Raw genomic sequence first — 17,234 nt, 5'->3', positions numbered from 1 at the left:
TTATATTATACTATATAGTGTTAAAATGAATCTAAAATTAATTTCACTCTATCAAAATCCCTAAATCTTTGGGGGCCTTGGCTACCCCAAGGCCCCCGGCCTCCAGCTGTTTATTTCAAAGTTCCATACCAGCACTTCGAGCTCTGTTGCTAGGTCAATATATCAGTCATGTCACATTGCCAAAAAACAGTCAATGAACTCTCTATCTCTCTCTCTGTCTTTGTCTCTGTCTCTCTCTTTCTCTCATGAAAGCTGTGTAGGGAAATCAGTACAGCGTCTGTTAAGCTGGGTACACACTACAGAATTTTCCACCAACTTTTTATGCTGATCGATTTTACATGCGATCGATGGTCCGATCGCTCGGTCCATGCACTGCATACACACTAGCCTTGTTTAGGACGATAAAGGGAAGAGCAGCTGTCCCGTTAGCGACTTTTTACAGCCATGTTGTCGTGAGCAATGACTGTAATTTCGTACTCACTTGTGGATCGGTCGGAAGTTTATACACACTACACAGCGGAAACGAGATTGGAACGAAAATATTTAACGGTACGACTATTTAAATGAGACGACAATCGTCCATTTGGGCAGACTTTCGACCATCGTGTCACTGCACACACTGACCCGACTTTTGAACGAGCGGTCGTATGTCGGCTGATTGAGCCGATTATTCGACGAAAACTGTGTAGTGTATACCCAGCTTTAGGGAGAAATTGTGGCACGTGAGGTAGAGCAGCAGAGAGGAACAATGTGATGGTGAGGCCAGTGGCAGCATGGGGTAACTAGCATTGAATAGTGAGTTGGTAGCGTCGCAGTTGGGGGTATCTGACAGCAGGGAGGGGGGGAAGGTGGCAGGTGGAGTTAATGGAAGCATGACTTATTCACACACACTGACACACAAACTCCATTACAATTATCTGTTCCTGCTGTGCTTCCTCTGTGACTTGGGGCAGTGTGGGTAGGGTAGGGTAGGTGTGTCTATGCAATTATTGGCTGAGTAACTATGTGAGGAGTATGAGACTCCCTAGTACTACAGAGCAGCACAGGCTGCTCCTTCATTTCCTTGCCAGGGCTCAAGTGCATGTCCTGGCCCCGCCCCATACGGAAATGAGATCTGACCATTAGGGAAAGGGGCTATAGGAAAGGGGGGATTTCCCCGGTACCCCGAGGTCCAGTTCGACACTGATATCCATCAAATCGCACCATCTGGGCCCAGTATAGCCCACTTCGGAGAAAATTTAAATGGTATCGGGGAGGGGGACCTACTCTGCCAGGAGTCAGGGAGGACTCCCTGATATTTGCGAGTCTTCCAGACATTCTAGGAGAGTAGACAAGTATGAGTTTCCCATTTTGCAGATGGATTTTCTTTCCAAGTGCTCAACATAGTTTGGCTATTTAATCATATACATGAGGTAATCATATAATTTCTTTGAATAAATTTTGTAAGTAAGATGATTGTCAATATAAATTTCACTCCCTCTATCCAGCCAACTCTTACCATGGCTGCACAGTGCAGGGATGTATTGGAATCTTTATGTATGGCACACATCCCTTGTCTTGAATACTAAGTAGCAAAAACTAATTTAAATGTTTTCTTTTTATTCATTCATTTTCTCACCTCAGTTATCTGGTCCTGTCACCCTCTTATGTTGACAGCACAGTCTAATTAGTGACAGGAAAAAGGCCCAATTGTTCAAATTAGACCCTGAATCCAATTAAGTACACTTAGTGTGATGCCATTTACTGACATTTACTATCAATGCGGAAAGCCTGTACTAAATGGAAAGGGTCTAGCATACATTATTTCAAGTGGTTTTAATGAAAGCTTGATTACTGTACGTTGCACCTGGGGTGCATTGTTTGATTGGATGTTAATCAGCCTCCTACCTCATCTATTAGCAGTTTTTAACTCTACATTTCTGTGAACATAAACTGAGATGTTAATTTGCACAGGCTTCCTTATTTCTCCACATTTTCCATTTATTAATATGACTGGAGCTGTCATTTTGATTGAAATTCTAAGGTGTCATGATACAGCTTCCATAGAATTTATTTTACATGTGTCTGCATTGGGCAAACTGAGGCACCTTTGTCACGCAGCAGGATGTGGGGAATGATAGATTCTGATGTGGGGAATGATAGATTGAATAGTGGCTTAATGACAAATGAAAGGGACAAAACTTTATTGTTATACCACAGGATGACAATGCACACCTATAAATAGCAGAATACTTGCATGGCATTGCAAATCAATAACATTTAAATAGTGTATCTCACCGTTTTAGGTCTATTTCACTATGGTGTGAGTGACCTTTGTTTTGTTTTTTTCTTGTTCTCTTTACTGTTTGTGCATAAAGTAGTTTGAACGGAGCAGGACTAGAGCTAGCCTGTTATATATAAGTTTGTAGACTTGTTGAATATCCCACCCATGCTTTCTTGGTATATAAACATAACCAAGAGGGTCTGTGCCTTTATGTTTGTTTTGCTGTTACATAAGATTGGGAAGGTGATAGCTCACCTCAAGTACATTTGCGCTATGGTAGATCACACTCACTTTATATGTGTTACAGAGCCCTGCACTTTTGATAATGGGGCTGTGCTGAAGGACGGAGAGGACTGGAAGTTGGGTCAGTGTTCCAGATGTACTTGCAAGAATGGGGTGACCCAGTGCTTCACAGCCGATTGTCTGCCCATGCTGTGTGATAAGGTAAAACACTGCTAAGGTTAACTGTACTTTATTGATGCTTAAGAAAAGTGACCCCTCATACCGTAAAGGTTATGGGCTATACTGTGGGCTTGCTGAAAAATAGTAAACACTACGTCTGGCATTTAGTACACAACAAATTTCACAGCTTTTATGGCTTCAAATGACCAGGAACAAATAGTACAGATATAAATTGTTAAGTTGTTTAATATATTCCAGTAAGGCCATAATGTTTTTAAACAACTTCACTCACATATAAATAGAATAAAATAAATATGTGTAAGTGTGTATTTATACCAATGTTGAATGTCCGGGAGACTCACAAATTTTTGGGAGTTCTTCCTCTTTGTTGGTGGAGTTGGGGCGGGGCTAAATGCGTCTACCTGCCCCACCCCCTGGTGTGATAGGCCAATATTGATAAAGGTTGACAGGTTGGGGCCTAATGAGGCGATCCCTGTGGCCATGCCTCTATGATGGAAATAATACTGCCAAAGTTGGCAAGTATGGTTTACACACACAGAAAGGTCTGTAAAAAGGTTTGTTCACAAAAGCTGACACAAGGATAATCTGGTTATATTACACTCTAGTATATTAAATAATGACTGCATAGACTCAATAATACACTGAAACCAAGGGTGACACACAGGCTGGGGCTTGTTCATTTCAATAGCACACAAACAGAAAGTAAAGTGAGACTTTTGTTACAACATAGCAGATTCAACAGAACAGTGTAACAAAACACATCCAATAGGAGAGAAGCTGCAAAGTGCAGATTCAAATTTCACATATCTAACACACACCATTTCTAAAGTTGGGTATACACTACTGAATTACTTCAGATGCAATTTCTCTATCGATTTTCCCAACTACTGAAAGTACCAATGAGCATGCAGATTTATGTGTACACACCTACACGATTTACCTTCAGATCTCTCATAACCATCTGTTGAAAAGATCGTGACTCTGTACACACTCTACAGATATCTGCCATACTGCTGGTTGTGAGTGCATACACACTTCCACATTTGCCCAACATTGTTGGTCGAGATTTTTAGGACATTTTTATGAAAAAATCTTGATCTTGGGAGCGTACACATTGTGTAATATCTGACCAAGCAGTGGTTTATTGTGTGATGTGCACGATAATTGCATCAATGTGTACCCAGCTTTACTCTTTATCCATCCCAACTTCTAAGACCTCTTCCAACCTTCAGGTTCTAATCTATGTATGAAATTTCAAATCTTAATGCCTATTTCTGAAAAAATTAGCAAAAAAGCACATCCATCTACATCCATCCATCAGGCTACAATTGCTACTACCTAATTGTGCTATACTTGTTGTTTAAAGTGCAATAAATATGTGTGTTAATGTGTAAAATTACATATATGGCTTATTACATGTAACTATGTGTATGGTAGCATGTGTTTGACATGAGCAAAAGCATATAAAGGTTTTCTCTACATTCATTTCTATAATAGAGTTCTGTCGTTTTTCTACACTTATTGCTTAATGGTCTAATTTAGGGTTTTACTCTGTGTTGTGAGAAGCTATCCTAGGTATAATGGATTACAGGAGGTGTTTGGAATTTACTGTGTCTCACAACGTGTGTGTAGTACTAACTGTCACTCCAGGCTTGTTAGCACAGGCCTGACAGCCAGTCGTTGATTGAAAAGTGTTTTTTTGTCTACATCTCTTCCTTTCTGCAACTGACAGGTTAATACATACCATAATTATATTTTTAGGATGAAATATTGGCTGTTGTTCCTGGAAAGTGTTGTCCTGAGTGCCTTCCTAAATCATGTACTGTATCTGGAAAGACATATGAGGTAATTCCTTTGAGGTGATTTCCGAGTTCATTATATTAAAACTGCATCCAAATGTCATGTTCTGATCTCTTCAAAGTAGCAAAATAAAAAGTTATATTATGGTAGAAAATGATGTTCACCACAGTGGTTGTGTGGCACCAGGGCCTTATCTTTGTGGAGTTTGTATGTTCTCCCCACTTTTGCGCCGGGTTCCTCCAGGCGATCCGATTTCCTCCCACACTCCAAAGACTAAGGCTAGGTACACACTGCAGAATTTTCCAACCGACGTGTTATCTCAAACGATTGTATCTACGACTGAAGGTGCGATTAGTGTGGCGATTCATGTATACACACTGACACGATTTACCTTCAGAGCTGTGCTTTTCATCTGGTCCTTCATCTGCGGCCTGCCTGATTCATTAAGGATCTTAACTTAAGAAACTTCTTATTTCAGTCTCCTGGACAAAACCATGTTACAATGTAATATCAACTTTAAATTTCAGTGCACAAATAAGCTATCAAGCATTTGTGTGCTACATGAAAAAACAGTCAGTATTTAACTTATGTGCAAAACAGAATACTAATTTGCACCCCTTGCATTGTAACATGGTTTTGTCCAGGAGAAATAAGAAGTTTTGTAAGTTAAGATCCTTAATGAACCAGGCCCCTGGTCTTCTAGTCTTCAGAGAATGACAGCACAATATTCATTTATTCATTATTGTCACACTGATTAAAACGCCTTGTTATAACTATACACATGTCCTAACGAATTTCATTAGCTTCTGTGACTCTGAGACAAAACATTCTGCCTCAGAACGAACAAATGAATTATTCATTCTACAGCATGCTCTACATTTATTCATCGGGACATTCATCACTAGCATCGGCTGAAAAGAACACAACTCTGTAAACTCTATGCAGATCGGGAGCATGAGTTCATACACACTACATGATGGGTCGGTGATTGGTTGGAAAATATTAAACAGTACAACCAACTAAATGAACCGCCAGTCAACACTTCTGAACGACTTTCGACCATCGTGTCACTATACACATTAACCTGACTTCCGACCGAACAGTCATATGTCGGCTGATTTGCCCGATGATTGGACGAAAACGCTCCAGTGGTACCTAGCCATACTGGTAGGTTATCTGGCTGCTGATTAGATTGGACCCTACTGTGTGTGTGTGTGTGTGTTATGGAGTTTAGAATGTAAGCTCCAATGTACGGCGCTGACTAATCCAGTGGTAGAAAAATATATGATAATAATAGCCTAAATGTTCAGGTAATATGTAAAGATCTTTACATTTTAATTCTCTTATGGTCTTTTGAATAGTGGTCCACCAAACAGAATTGTATTACCAAAATTTGTTAGGAAAGTGTGTATCATTAAATATTGAATAGGTTAAAAAAAATATGTAGAACTGAATATTATCCAATTAGAAATGTATGTAACAGTATGTAGGTTTGCTTATGTATTGTTTGTTATGATGCTCTCTTCCTGTTCACACAGCCTACTGTGGGTGTCACTTCTACCAATAGAGTAGTTTCTGGCTAAAAGCTCCCAGTAAGATAGCAACTTATGAAACATAAGGCCCATAGCAGAATGGTAGATATAGTTGCAGTTTAATCATATTTATTTTTACTTTGCCTATTTTTCAAATGCACCTAGTTTTCCTTTTATCAGAAGCGTGATGTATTGAATACTATATGCAAATAGAAATACTTTATTGGCTGGATTCGGTTCCAGAAGAAAAGTTTCTATAAAACTTTTTATATCCAGGATTTCCAACAGGTTACATCATACTTGCCAACTCTCCCGCATTGTCCGGGAGACTCCCGCATTTTGCGAGAGTCTCCCGGACGAGTGTGGCAATCTCCCTGATAGGAAGGGGGAAAAATTTAGTTTAAACGCCGCGATTCACCCGGAATCGCGGCGTTTAGCCCCGCCCCCACTGTAAAATGACGCGATTTGCGTCATTCCGTCACGGGGGTGGGGCCAAAATGACGCGATTTCGCAGCCCCGCCCCCTGCACGCCCACGTCCCAGCCGGCATCTCCCGGAAGAAAAAAAAAAAATGTTGGCAAGTATGGGTTACATTTGAAAATGTTTTCATCCCTTAATTGAATCTTGGCAGTGTGTGTGTGTGTGTGTGTGTGTGTGTGTGTGTGTGTGTGTGTGTGTGTGTGTGTGTGTGTGTGTGTGTGTGTGTGTGTGTGTGTGTGTGTGTGTGTGTGTGTGTGTGTGTGTGTGTGTGTGTGTGTGTGTGTGTGATTTATAGGTCAATCAATTAAAATGTTTAAACTGGGACAAAACAGTCCTGTGCTGTCATTCTTAATTTACAATAACAAAAACGGGAAATATTGCTGTTTTGAGTTTAGACAAGTGAAATAGCCCTTTGAAAAGATGTGCATTCACTGGCAAGCTGCTGTTATAGAGATTGGAATGTTGTGGGGGTTACATGGTATTCTCAATGCCCTCACATCTTCAAAAGCTTGGGTATCATTTCTGATAAAGGTCATATTTCTAACTGATCTCCCCCCCTGTAAAATATTTAATATATTTTTTTTTCTGCACTGATGACTTCGGAATCTAATGTGAAAGTTAAACGCAGGAAGAGGTAATAAAATAACATATATGGCCCTCATACCTCTTTGTCTGTGTGTTAAAACCCAGTCTCCAATTGTAAATCACTGTGGAGTACTCTGGCGCCATTTCAATAAATATTAATAGTATCAATAATACATGCAGAGATGCACCACAATAATTACACTTGCTTTGTAGAAACATATAGAGTAAGGAAAAACTTTACACCTAGGTCATTAAGTAACTCTACTCTAGCTGTCATCGCAGTTGTAAATGTATCTCTCAATAACTTATGCATTTGTGGGAACATACCTGAATCCTCCCCAATAACCAGCATGTTCACACTCTAAGGTGATGTGGGTTGAAGGTGTATGTATATTCATGACACATAGGACCTCATTTCGGACACGATTTACACTGAAATCGTAAATTTCAGTTTAAAGTGTAAGTGTAAAGATCTGTGCCACTCTAAATACTGTGTAAATTGCATAAACACACCCCTTTATTTGCCTTATGGGCCGGTGTGCAAGTGTATCATGCACAGCACCCTGTAAAGTAGATAATATAAAAAAATTAAAAAAAAAAAAAAAAATTGTCAGTCCCCCCCAATCAGCATATGGGTTGGTTATGTTGTTTGGGAGAGGGGGCACAACTTTTTTTTACAATTCAATTTTTTTTTCATACACCAAGGTCTCTTGCACCAGCTGAAAGTCCCACAAAAGATACGTCTCCTAGAGACCTATCTGCGTTTGCTTTCAACTCAAAATAACATGTAAACTGCATGAACACCCCTTTACATTGCTAGGCTCGCCCACTACCTCCCCCGTTCCACCTCTCTAAGTGCAGAGAGGTGCAACTGGGATATCCGTCTCAGTCGGAGTGCAAACTGAGATGGATCTTTGGCCAAAAGTGCTTTATGCGCTGAACAGAAGGACTTGCGTCCAACTCTAAATCAGGCCCATAGTGAGAAAAAGTCTATATAATGGATTAGCGGGATGCAGGGCTGGCTGGCAGACTTTAGCCCGGGGGCAAGCACACAGCACTGGCCCATAAGTAGCGGCCCAGACTTAAAGGGCGTTTTTTGGTACAATATATATTTTATAAGATAAAAAGAGGCTATTTTAGTGTTAATCAGCGGCATTTATTATAAATTATAATTAAATAATTAAAATAAATAATGTAACCAAAAACATATATATGCATAAATAACATTTCCAAAAATATATCATAGATTTTTATATATAATTAGCTGGACGCCCAGTGTAACTGGGACTCACTGTTCAGCAGCAGGGTGCCAGTGACGATTTCCTCTGTCTGGCATGCCCAGCAGCTTCATTTCGCCAGTGATAGGCTATACAGCTGTCGCGCGGTGCTATACAACAGGTTTAGCATGTTTACATGCTTTTACCTGTTCATCCGTGGTGGTGCGAGGGAGGTTTAGCAATAGATTATATATTTATGTTCTATTACAGTACTGAACCCAGGGGCTGATTTATCAAAGTGCAAAAAACATTTTGCTTTGAAAAAACTGATGTTTTTGACATCAAAAAAATGGCTTGGTTTTGCTTCGCAAATTGCTAATAGGTTTATCGCTGGCGATAACCCCTGTTGGCAGAACCTATTCATCAAGCACTATTAATAGATCATCATACAAATAGCACTACACTATTTTTATGATTGTCTATTTGCACACATACACAAAAAAAATGCTATATTTTTAACAATAAAAATGAATAAGATAATATAAAAAAACTGAACATACACTTACCTGAATAAAAGTGATTGTAATTTCCTTCTTTCTGTGGTTTCTTTCTTCTTGCTGTGCTCTGCTTGCTCTAGTCTTCAATAATGGCTGCAGGGGTGGGTGTTCGTCCTGTCCTGCCTAAATGGTAGCTTCCTACTATATTGGAAGCTCCCATTGTATTGGTGGGCAAGACACCAGTATATAAAGTAAATATATATACACTTATATAATATTATATATATATATATATATATATATATATATTCTTTAAATATATATATATTCTTTATATACTGGTGACTTGCCCACCAATACAATGGGAGCTTCCAATATATATATATATATATATATATATATATATATATATATATATATATATACTTGGTATACCAAAAGTTATTTATCGGTGATCCTGTCACACTAATATAATATTTATATATATATATATATATATATATATATATATTTTTTATGTACTGGTGACTTGCCCACCAATACAATGGGTGCTTCCAATATGTATGTATATATATATATATATATATATATATATACACATATAAAAGAAAAATGGAGGAGGAGGCGCACAATAGTGTAGTATATTGGTATAATATTGGGATCACACAAGAACCCACAATAGGACCGGAAACACCAGTGGAGAAGAAACCAGGAAACAAATGCTGTAATATAACACCCAATATAAAGGTGTAAAATACAAGTTGCAGCTTATTCTCAAACAAAGTCACAGTGGCTGAACTCGCAGTATTTCCATATAATATATGTGAAACACCCAGGACACACTTGTGCAGATATATGCGTACCAGATAACAACACTTTTGAGATTGTTTATGTAGATATCCTGCAGCTGGTCGGAAACAGGTCACACGACTGGATACATAACTGTCAGCCTCAGAAAATAGGGCACACAAGGGACCATAGATGTGATATCAATAGTACACTTTAATAATAAAAAATGTAGTAACTTACAAATCAAGTAGCAAACACAGGGATCAGCTCCCAGTGCAATAAGGATAGTAGTAACAGCTTCTCAACGCGTTTCGTCTGTCTCTACAGACTTCATCAGGAGAAAAAAGGACAATACTAGCCCTGAAAATATATATACACATATTTATTTATATATATATATATATATATATATATATATATATATATATATATATATATAAAATTTTATTTTTATTTATATTAATTACTTATTCATTTTATTTATAAACATATATTACTATATATATTTATTTATACATTTATTGCTTAATCTTTACCTGCTTCATGGGAGCTTCCTAGTGTGATTGAGGCTCCCATGTATATAAATATTATTGGGGCTGCCCAATCATATCTAGAGAGCTGTACTAGGAAGGGGGGGGGAGGCAGGGCACAGGGTGTCAATCTGACACCCTGGCCCTCAGTGATTTGCTGCTACAGGGCTCCCGTAGGCTATGGGAGGAACCCTGTAGCACTGTCCACGGAGCGGTATTGTTGCCATTCTGTATATGCAGTGCCGTCTGCATATACAGAATGCTATCCAATGCAGAGGCGGCTGCATCACATGTCACTCGATGCGGCCGCGTAATTCAATAATAAAATATTGTACCACAACTTGTTGTACAATATTTTATTAATTAGTGATGCGGCCACATCGCGTAACATGTGATGCAGCCGCCTGTGCACTGGATAGCATTCTGTATATGCAGACGGCACTGCACATACAAACAGGCGGCCTAAAGGAGGTACCAGACCAAGCGGCCCGGGCGGCATATAACCCCCTGCTCTCCGGCCCAACCCGCCCCTGGGATGGTTGTTGTATATTTCACTGCTGTCTAATGTAATATGTGTGCTTTTCTTATCTTGACGTGCAGGATAGGTTTGTACTGTTTTGAGGTTGAGTGTTTGTATTTTATCTAAAGGGAAATAAGTATGTTAAAAAGTGAGCGCTTTGCAATGATTGTTCCAGTACTTAGAAACTGTTGAGAGACTTTTCATTTAAAATTTAAATCCATTGGTAAGAATAGCACTACACATCAAATACATGCTCAAATACATGCTATATGTTGTAAATTACTTTAATTGTACTGTTAGTGTCATATATTTTCTTACATCTTGGATTGTTTCAGGAAATATAGCCACTAATCATCACAAAATACTCTGTTAATGTACTATAAAAAAAACCCATCAACTCTGAAGCTTTTTTAAAAAAAAATAATTAACAGAAACAGAATATAATTGATTGCATAAGTATTCTCTTTTTTTTTTTTGCTAAAATGCACCTAAGCAATTATTTGTCTTCAAAGGTCATATCATTAATTTATTAGAATCCAACTGTGCACAAGTGAAGTGTTTTTAATTGATTTCAAAATAATTTTAAGTATTTGTAAGAATTCCCAAAGTTGGTTAGTGCATTTGCTAACATTAAATGTAAATGCGATAAAAGGGTATTGAAAAGCAACAATCAGGAGAAATATATAACAAGATTTCAAAGATTCTTAATATCCTCTGGAGCAGTATCAAGTCCATCATAAAGAAATGGAGAGAATATGACTCAACTCACATAATATTTAGGCTAGAGTTTTCCGGAAGAAGCAGATCCTTATACAATGTATAGTAAGATTCTATGGTCTGATGAGACCAAGGGGTACATTTATTAAGCAGTGGGTTTGAAATGTTGCTTATAGCAACCAATCAGATACTAGTTTAGTGCATTCTACAAAATGACAGTTAGAATCTGATTGGTTGCTATAGGCAACATCTCCACTTTTCCAAACCTGCATCTTGATAAATTTACCCCCAAAGGAGAATGTTTTTGGTTATGATTGGAGCAAGCCTTACAGCAAACAACATACCAGGATCAATATATCCCTACTGTGGTGGGAACATAAAGCTATGGGGATGCTTCTCTGTCTCAATGACTCAAACACTTCTCAAAAACAGAGGGCAATATGAATGGAGCAGGATATAGACAAATGATAGTGGAAAACCTGCTGCAGTCTGCAAGATACCTTGGACTTGAGAGAATTTTTAAATTTCAACGGGACTATGACACTAAATATTCAGCAAAGCCACATTTGAGTGGCTTAAAAAAAACGAATGTCCTGGAATAGCTCAGTCATGCCTTAATCCCTTCAAGAACGATCTGAAAAGTGCATCATTGGTCCCCTACCCAACAAGACGCAATTCTAGCAATTTTGCAAAAACAATGGACAAAAATCGTAGTGTCCACACTGTGTTTGCAAAAGTTAAGAAAAGGCTTTAGAGATGTTTTTTTTTTATTTAACATTACAGATTATTTTGATCAGTGATGATAATTGATAAATAAATCCATTTTTATTTTATGATGTAAGATAATAAAATGTAAAAAATGTGCCATAGGGGTAAATACTATTTATAGACACTTATACTTATTCTGCCACTTGTCTGCCTGTTTATGTCCTATGTAGAGTTACACAAGAGTAAACAAAGATTATAGGAAATGAAATTGATTCTCAATATACGGTATATGTGGTTTGTTTTACAAATGCCTTGAAATGTTCTTTTTTCCTTTGCTTTGCCGGGTCAGCATGGCGTGCAGTGGAAGAGAAATCATTGTACTACCTGTATTTGTGACAAAGGAGAAGTTAAGTGCCATACGATGACCTGCCTCCCTCTTGCATGTGACAAGGTAATGTGACTCAGTTCTGCATCTCAGTAAATAGATGGTCACTTGACATGCAGCCATGAGAGCTGACTTTAAAGGAACTTTCGTTATCCATGTTCTATTGCTGAGGTGGCAAGGAATTAATTTATGGTTGTGTGGGCAGCAACGTGAGCATAGGCATCTCTAACATAATTTATTCCACACTGGAGCTTACAATATTATTTTGGTGTCTGGGATACATGGATACAGACATACTCAGGAATAAGAACCATTCTTAGCAGTTCTGTCATTGTGTAGCTGGAAGTAAGTGTGCAGGATCAGCAAGCCACACAGACCTATGGACAGACACATGATTTGTATCCATATGTAGTGCACTCTTTAGAAATAGAGATTTATTCCCAAATTCAGTATTCCTTGTGTTATAGGAACAGGGTGAATCATGTTACAGATGACCTTAATGGATAGTTGTATGCTGGATTCTATTTGTAAACAATTGATTCATAATGAACATGTATCTAAAGCAACAAATACCCATTAAGCCCATTCATTTTCAGTTTGAAAAGCTTGATGCTACAAACTAGAAATGAGCATAATGACTGTGAAGCATGTAAATGATAACAAACACTGATGATAACCACGAGATAACATTACATTTTTCTTCTCTTGTTAGGGTCAGACCAAAGTGAGGCACCCTGGACAGTGTTGTGAAGAGTGTGTGTCCCCCAAAGGCAGCTGTATGGTTGGCGGATCTGTAAGGTACCACGGAGAGCTCTGGAATGGAAGTCACTGTGATTTCTGCTTGTGTGACCGAGGGAAAGTCATGTGCTATCCAACACAATGTTCCAAAGTGGAGTGCTCATGGGTAAGCATGACATGACAATAGATTACTAGTATAGTTGACTCCTCTGTCTAAGGCGTGGTTATCCTACACTTCCTCTAAGAATGTGTACTTTTCACCAGAGTATAATGTGTTACAATCATAGCTCTTTATATTGTTTTATATTTCTGTTTAGCACTGCTTAGTAAACTTGATTCTAGTACCCAATGTAAGGCTATGAAGCTATTCCACACAGCTTATTTTGTTATGAGAGTAATGCCAAACTCAGCATTGCAGAAATAGCATGCATAGCTTGCCTTCCCTGGCTGTAACCCTCAAAGTACATTAGTCCTATAAGCAATCTGCCAACATATGTGGTGGGTAATGTGGAGAAGAGGCACTTCCACCCAGCTGTGAAGAAGGATTTTCTATTAATAATCAGTGAATAACGGGATGTGCTATTGATAGTTGATTGACATGTGTAAGTGTTGTAATGTATAAATTATTCAGCAGCATGCATACCGGTTACACTGCAGGAACAGAGCCACTGTTACCATCTCCTATTGTTATATATACTTACTCATTTATCATCTGATGACTGGGATTTATGGTCTGAGAAAGAAATTCACCACACTTATCTCTCTTCTTTGGAGCCACTAATGTCTTAGCTGTTACAAAATAACAGTGAGATAATAATAGGAAAGTTGTTCTGGTCGCTAAAAATACCAATTTTCCAAGACCTTAAATGACACGGAGTTCATTAAGTTGTTAAAATGAAATATCAAGATGGAAATATTTTAAGCATAGATTAGTGATTCAAAAATATGAATTGCCATAGGGGGAAATGGTATGAGCCTCTGGGCTGGTATTGGCACTGGCAGTCCATCTGAACTCCATTTTTAAACTCAGATCCTTTTTTTAAAAACTGTACACTCTTTAAACAACTAATGTGAATAAAAGGTAAGATATTTTATAGTCTTAAGAGCATATAATAACATTTCTGGTCAAATATGAATATAAGTAAGTTTAATTTAAAATGCAACATGATTTCCTTGCTTTAGGATTACATTTTAAAGTAATTGTTATACAAAATTGGCTTAAAATTCATGTTGGTTGTAATGCTTATTTTGAGCTTACTACAACTAGTTAAACATAAGAAGTTTGTATTCTTTGGGATTGCCTAGACCAGTCTTGAGCACCCTATGACTCTTCAGCTGCTGTGAAAAGTCTTCTAAGTTAACTTGCCATGACCCTGAGCTAATGTGCTTCCTCATTACGCTGCTTCAGCCCCAGCTTCAGTAGTAACCGTGCTGAAACGTCAATGTTATTATGTTGGCTGAAGCAGAGTAATGCATATTTGCCTAATCACCCGGATTTTGGGTAGATCTCAAGGACCCCCAGGATACCAGGCCTTTCTTCTGAGTCCCTCCCACTTCCTAGTGAAGTGGGCAGGATGGGGGCATCTAACATCAGTCCCTGCCCCATTGGGGCATAAAGTCTAAATTCCCTAACACACGCACACACACACAGACTAGGGTCAATTTTTGTTAGCAGCCAATTAACCTACCATTATGTTTTTGGAGTGCGGCAGGAAACCAGAGTACCCGGAGTAAACCCACACAAACACGGGGAGAACATGCAAACTCCTCACAGATAAGGCCATGGTCGAGAATTGAACTCATGACCCCAGTGCTGTGAGGCAGAAGTGCTAACCACTTAGCCACCATGCCTCATTGATTATAATTTAATTATTCCAACTCAGGGAATTACAGGATCTTGCCAGATTGGGGGATTTCTTTGCCTTTCACCAAAATATTTCATATATATTCTCTAGATAAATATATACTGTATATATGTATAATGCGTTCTGCATGCGTAATTCAATCACAGCGAAATGATTAGAGGCTGACGATTATTACACATATGTAGCTTCAAGTAGGTAGCCCTCATCTATAAAGGATTTCCAGCATATAGAATTTGCACAGGAATAGATAAATGGATGCATTTAGCAGTTTACATTCCCTGTCTATGGAATGCGGGAAACATTATGAAGCATTATAGATCTAAATCCTTGTCGGGAAACCTCTTGCTAATGGCTGCAGTGTTTATATAGTGATGGGGGTGTTATTTTATGTCATTTAAGTAGACTTATTTATAAATGAACAGTCTCTGGAATGGGAAGATACAATGAGTATTTATAGCTATAGCTCTGTTCCATACCCTCCTCCAAGCATTCTTCAGGTAGAATTATATGAAGCTATCTCAAATAGAAAGTCCTGGTTAGGAGCTTTCACTATCTCATGTCTTACTACTCTACATCCCACTCTTAATTGCTGGCAATCGTTTTGCTGAGAGCAGTAAATATTAGCCTCTGCATTACCTTGTTCATGCACCTGAGCATATCCTATTTCATTTAGATATTTGTGTTTAAATTTTGATATTTGTGTTTTAACTGATGGAGTTTCACCCAACATCCACTTTAATTAACCTGATAAAGTATTGTAGGTTGGCGTCCGCATACCTACTCTGCCTGTACATAGCAACAGGAACTATAGCTTATCATAAAAATAATGTAATATAATCTGATTGAACATATGGAAATAAAAACTATGCTCAGGTAGCACTGCAGTTAGAAATGTGTGATAGCAGACAATTTCTATTCAGTTAGTGAGCCAGACTCCTGTGTGCCTAATAATCAAAACAAAGTTTTCCCTGGTGGTTAGTTTAAAATATGGACTCCCTTCCTGGTGGCTTATATAGTATACACACACCTTTCACCAGTGTCCTGATGGGATCCTTGTGCTAAACTAGATTTGCGCTGACTGGCCAGTGGTGCGGAGTCTAACGTGCCCACAGGTGTTCACTAAACACGGCCGTAAGGGGGGATGGGCTTTGCTGTCGAGGGCTCACTGGTAGTGGTCCAATGGTCTGCCTCTAAATGTAGCATTGTGGAAGAGGGAATAACTAGAGACCAACGGAAGGTAACGAAAAGAGTAGTCAGACAAGTGGGTCCGGTACACAATCCGGTTAGGTAAGTACAGAGTCAGCAAGCAGAAACAGAGTCAGGACAAGCCAGGGTCTGGTACACAATCTGGTAATGGAGAACCAGACCAGCAGGCTTGAGCAGAGTCTGGACTAGCTGGGTCTGATAACACAATCTGGCAGCGGAGTACAGGAGCGGCAGGTGGAATCAAGGTCAGGGCAGCCAAGGTCGGTAACACAAGTGGGTATCGCTAAGGCAGAGAGTAGTCAGCAAGCCGAGATCGATACACAAACGCAGGAGAACAGGAATGGTCAAGTCAGGCAGGAACTGGTACACAAGGATCAATCAGGATACAGGCTAGGTACACAGGATACAAGTCATGATACACACAAGTCATGTGACTGCCGATACACAGAAGCACAGTCCCGATGCAGAGAGTGAGAAGGGCGCTGGAGTGAGGAGAGGTAAGTGTAACATACAGGCCATCTTCCTGGTGGCTGTTATACAATACAGAGCCCTTTCCTGTGCTGCCTATTATAAAATACAGTCCCCTTTCGTGTTTGCCAACATACAATACAGGTACTATTCCTTACGGTTAGTATTAAATACATAGCCCCTTTTTTGATGGCTAGTGTAAAATAAACGTTTTCCCTTTTTCTCCTCCATTGTGCACTCACTGCTGTTCCACGCCTCACTGTGCGCACCTGTATTTGAAGAACTGATGGGAGCTGTCATAGTAGCCAGAAGACAGCTTTTGGGTCAAAATGGCTCATAGGATAAGGAAGTTCCTTGCACAATGGACTCCACTGTATTAGCAGCTCAGAAATATTAACTAATAGGCTGGAATTGTGTTTTGTTTTTTGTGACAGGTCCTGGGCATCCTCTAGATATAAGCCTCAAAGGATTTTCTTGGTTGGTGGGGATTAATTTAAAAAGTAAATAAAATA

The 17,234-nt window shown here is 38.9% G+C and overlaps 1 protein-coding gene across 1 annotated transcript in view; it reads left to right on the top strand.

The window, feature by feature from the left end:
- The window catches only part of FRAS1 (Fraser extracellular matrix complex subunit 1), a 410,417-nt gene that overhangs the window by 165,277 nt on the left and 227,906 nt on the right, over window positions 1-17,234 (top strand). Inside the window, exons 6-9 of the mRNA XM_075203987.1 lie at window positions 2,571-2,707; window positions 4,448-4,531; window positions 12,410-12,511; window positions 13,158-13,349. Coding sequence (XP_075060088.1) covers window positions 2,571-2,707; window positions 4,448-4,531; window positions 12,410-12,511; window positions 13,158-13,349 — 515 coding nt within the window. The remainder of the gene's footprint in view (window positions 1-2,570; window positions 2,708-4,447; window positions 4,532-12,409; window positions 12,512-13,157; window positions 13,350-17,234) is intronic.

This window comes from Mixophyes fleayi, chromosome 1 (assembly GCF_038048845.1).
Source record: "Mixophyes fleayi isolate aMixFle1 chromosome 1, aMixFle1.hap1, whole genome shotgun sequence".
Classification (NCBI taxonomy): Eukaryota; Metazoa; Chordata; class Amphibia; order Anura; family Limnodynastidae; genus Mixophyes; species Mixophyes fleayi.
The sequence above is the reverse complement of the archived record's forward strand: the minus strand, read 5'-3'. Positions and strand labels throughout refer to the sequence as shown.